The 3,977-nt window shown below is 41.3% G+C and overlaps 1 protein-coding gene across 1 annotated transcript in view; it reads left to right on the top strand.

Annotated features, from left to right (window-relative positions):
* Nucleotides 1-1,571: 1,571 nt before the first annotated feature.
* Nucleotides 1,572-3,977, top strand: part of LOC101858027 (zinc metalloproteinase nas-13) — a gene marked incomplete at its 5' end in the record, with an annotated part of 6,841 nt that continues 4,435 nt past the window's right edge. The window contains 1 exon segment of the mRNA XM_005098429.3: nt 1,572-1,735. Within this exon segment, the coding sequence (XP_005098486.1) occupies nt 1,676-1,735 (60 nt within the window).

The raw sequence follows: 3,977 nt of genomic DNA, 5'->3' as shown, positions 1-3,977 counted from the left end.
GGGGGTGTTGAACGTTTATCATTGACCTTTTGTACTCCTCATATGTCTTTTTTTTCAGCGTGCGCCCGTGTACGAGGGGTGCGAGGGGGGAGGGGATAAACGAGTTAAACGGCTTTATGATTCACAAGTAAGCTTATTAGCATTTTAAAGGCGGAAAATTTTGGCTAGTGATTGGAATGACGAAGAAGGAATACATGAAGAAGACAAACACGGTGGACAACAACGGTAATTGCAATTGGACATCTGCGCATAGATGTTTTGTGTAATGTTTCACCGTAGCTTCCCCAAGTCATGAACAGTTATAAGTCTATTTTTTTATCCACTCCCGCCCCATCGTGGGTTATAGGCTGGAGCTCTGATGTGGTATTGCTCCTTCTTTCCTATCAAACCTCTATCGCCCTTATCTATCCTGCTTCCTTTTTCGTGTTTGTCATTCATTCTCTTTTAACATCGCAAATCTTCAGCATTTATATGACCTTATTGTGTTGCAGATGCCACGATACTCTTACTAAAACAAACCAAAAATAAAAAACCTTCCCGCCCCAACTTCCACCCCACTCTCCCTCTTTTTACTTGTAAGTTTTTCTTCTTTTCCTATTCAAACTAAGCGGGGGGGGGGAGGGGGCAGGATGCACGATGACTGTCTTTTAGCGATGACTCTCTTTTTAGCAACAATGGACATGTCCAGAGTGCAGGGATGTTGCTTCCTGAAACAATGGGCAATGAACAATAGCGAGAATGGGACTTGATTGAAAATGGTAAAGCACCCAGCCAATTGACATGATTCAGTATTCAGTCCGTACAGGAGGCAGACTGTGGTCAGTGACAACACAGGATGAATGAGACACAGCATCCGGCAGAAAAACAGGGTTGGTGGGGAAATACCGGGAAGTGTAATTGTAGATAATAATTATACAGTATCACATCATTGTTATACCTATAATTCTTCATTCATGAAAACTTAACGTATTAATTTAGTTGGCCTTTTTTCGGCATACTTTCAGTGTCATTAATCATATTATATATCGTGATTAATCTAATGTGTTAAGAAATGTATTAAATAAAAATTAAGTATTATAGCAATGATGTGATAGGTACCGAATACCTACACTTGCACCCCCACCCCTTTTTCCCCCGTATAACGCTGCTCGTAAGAGTCGAACTAAAATCTTCTGCGTGAAACAGGGATAAACCTTGCACCCAGACGCCAGTGAAAGGCAACTGCATTGGATGGACTCTGATAGGCAGAATCAAAAGTCCGGCTGAGTTGGGTCCTGGCGGGGCCTGAATCATCAGCGACCTAGATAGAAGAGACCACTTGTGTCACTCCCGGATCTTAGCGAAGTGCGTCTCCATTCAAAGGAATTTCAGTTGGGTTTTTTAAGAGCTTTTCTTGACAACTCTTGGATTTGAAATGCTCTTATTTGGCTGTCATTCATTACTACAAAACTTGGTAGCTACAAGGTTCAAGGATTAAAAGTGAATGTTCATAGTGTTCACAAGAAGCGGGACGTCTTTACAAGCCCAGACTTAAGTGAAAACTCCTAACTAGATTCTAATCGTGTTTTTTATTAAAAATTCATTTATTTATTTATTTGGTCATATTTTGTTTATTAATTTATTTATCATAGACGTTAGTGCAAATACACCTTCAAGATAAGCCACAACGGCCATCATGAATCGTCATCGCTGGGCATTCGGCTTTTATGGTGTACTTGCTACGTTCGCCTTTCTTGTGAGTTGATTTGGGGTTTTTTAAATCTTTTTCTCATTCTCATTAGTTTAGATTATGTACAATTAATACATTGTTTCATTGATCTATTTGTTCATGAATTTTATGCCATCGTTCATTGATAAATCAATTGGTTCTTTCGTTCCTTCTTAATACAGACAAACTCCATCATTCCGCCTACCTCGGAACAAGCATGACGGTGACGGTATAATGGGATAGCGCCAATTTCCATCTTGATAAGTGGTAGAGAATGGAGACAAATTGTGGCTAGTACTGACTCATCTAGGTCTGCCTCGGGCGATTGCCATGAGTAGCTGAAAACGAGTAGCAATCAATGACATGTACCTCTCAATCTGAACTTTACACAAATTCAAATAGAACATGGAAGGTAGGCTATTGTATATGTGAAGGACCCTGAAGACGTATGCCTAAATTTCTTTTCACCAGATTCTCCGTAGGTCCTTTGACCTCGTCAGACCTTTCACATGGTACATGTATTGTGAGCCCTCACGATAAGTAAAGCCTCGCGGGTACCTGTCAGCCTTTTGGTCATCGGACGGATCTGGCGACGCCAGATATTAATTAATTTGAAGTTTCTCATGGGAACTTAAAATTTCATTACATCTTTTTTCAAAAATATATATTAGCCAATACCTTTAAATAATAGCATTATCATAATCATCACAATTCGGCAAAATATGCTATTAATAGGCCGAACTCGCAGAGACGTGTGTGAGAAAGAGATTATCAAGCTGACACCGAGTGAGTGTCGAGCACCGTTTGTTTCATTGTACCTTTGGAGGCCAATTCGCTGGGGGTACGGTGGGGCAAGTTTACATTAGTTTTCATTACTTTAATAGGGAATGTACAACTCAGACAGTACGTGGATGGCGATGAAAAGGCATAAAAAATACTATGTTTAATGTTGGCGTTCCTTTTCGTACATTGGCAAAAACCTGACGGTAGGAGGGGCTGGCGTCATAACAGGGGATGGTATAATAAGGTTCGACTGTAAATAAACTTTGACACCCCAGCGTTGGTGCTTTGCTTAACAAGTAACATCTGGCTGTGACCATCAAAGTTGACAATGATATAAGGGGGGGGGGTATACTTAACGTTTGGGGGCTCTCGTAGTCTAGACGTACCTTGTTCGCCTCTCATTCAATAGGCCACGGGTTCGAAACCTGACAGCGACGGAGTATGCTTCGACCGCCATCCGGCAGAATTCAAAATTAATTCCTTCCAAACTGAAAATGTTCAATGTGTCCCTCACGTCCATAATCTGACCTTATGCAGTTGCGAGCGCCGCAAAACATTTATTTTAAAAAAAACAACAATACTTAACGTTTACCCCTTATTGGTACATGTACAACTGTACTGTCCATTTCCTAGAATGTTTACTCGCAAACTCAGCGGCGTCTGTGGTGTAGCGGCCAGGCGCTTCGCTGTGGCACGGAGGAGGCCCGAGTCCGAGTTCGATTCTAGAGTTAAGAGAACATTTTTACAGAGTACTTCGGTCTTTCTACTGGGAAGACAAGCAGGGTCGTAAGCCTGGTGTCGGTGGAGGTGTAAAAGACGCCTACTTTATTGTTTAAAAAACTTCAGCTCTGCAACAGCGACAAATGTCCCACGTCTAAAACACTTGAACACATTATGTAAGGTCGTTTTAACCGGTTCTGTACAGCGTACAATTGTGGCATTTGACTCTTAGCACCGGCAGGATACAAATTATGTAATGTGACTTCTAGTACAGCAAAAGATACTTAAAAAGGGGGAGGTGAGGAGAAATAAAATATCACTTGGAAAAGAAAGTAGCTATATCTGATAAATTAAAAGTGAGTAATCCACGGTATACAGTATAATAAAAGCGATGCCATTGGTTTGCCATTAGTCACAGTCAGGCGCGGTTCGTCTATAGGGCACGGTCGTGCAGTGCCGCCCAAAATATGTTAATGTTCTAAAACGTAAAACACCCACAATAATATAATAAAAGAAGCTAGAAACAAACACTAGCCAAATATTATATCAAAACAAGGGCCTCACTGGCGCCATAACTGTCATTTCTGCGTCGATAGCGCGTAAAACATCTACTATGCCATGCCAAAGTCCACGCGCTTTACCTAAACATAATAGGATATTCAACGGTGTAACCTAACCTATGAATCGCTCTTAGGGAGGACCCAAGCGATGACGACACTCGTAGCGAGTTTGGCGGTACATTAATATTAATAAGACGGCACATCTA

Source organism: Aplysia californica, unplaced genomic scaffold (genome assembly GCF_000002075.1).
Source record: "Aplysia californica isolate F4 #8 unplaced genomic scaffold, AplCal3.0 scaffold00182, whole genome shotgun sequence".
Taxonomy (NCBI): domain Eukaryota; kingdom Metazoa; phylum Mollusca; class Gastropoda; order Aplysiida; family Aplysiidae; genus Aplysia; species Aplysia californica.
Note: the sequence above shows the minus strand (reverse complement) of the source record. Positions and strands in the feature narration are given on the sequence as shown.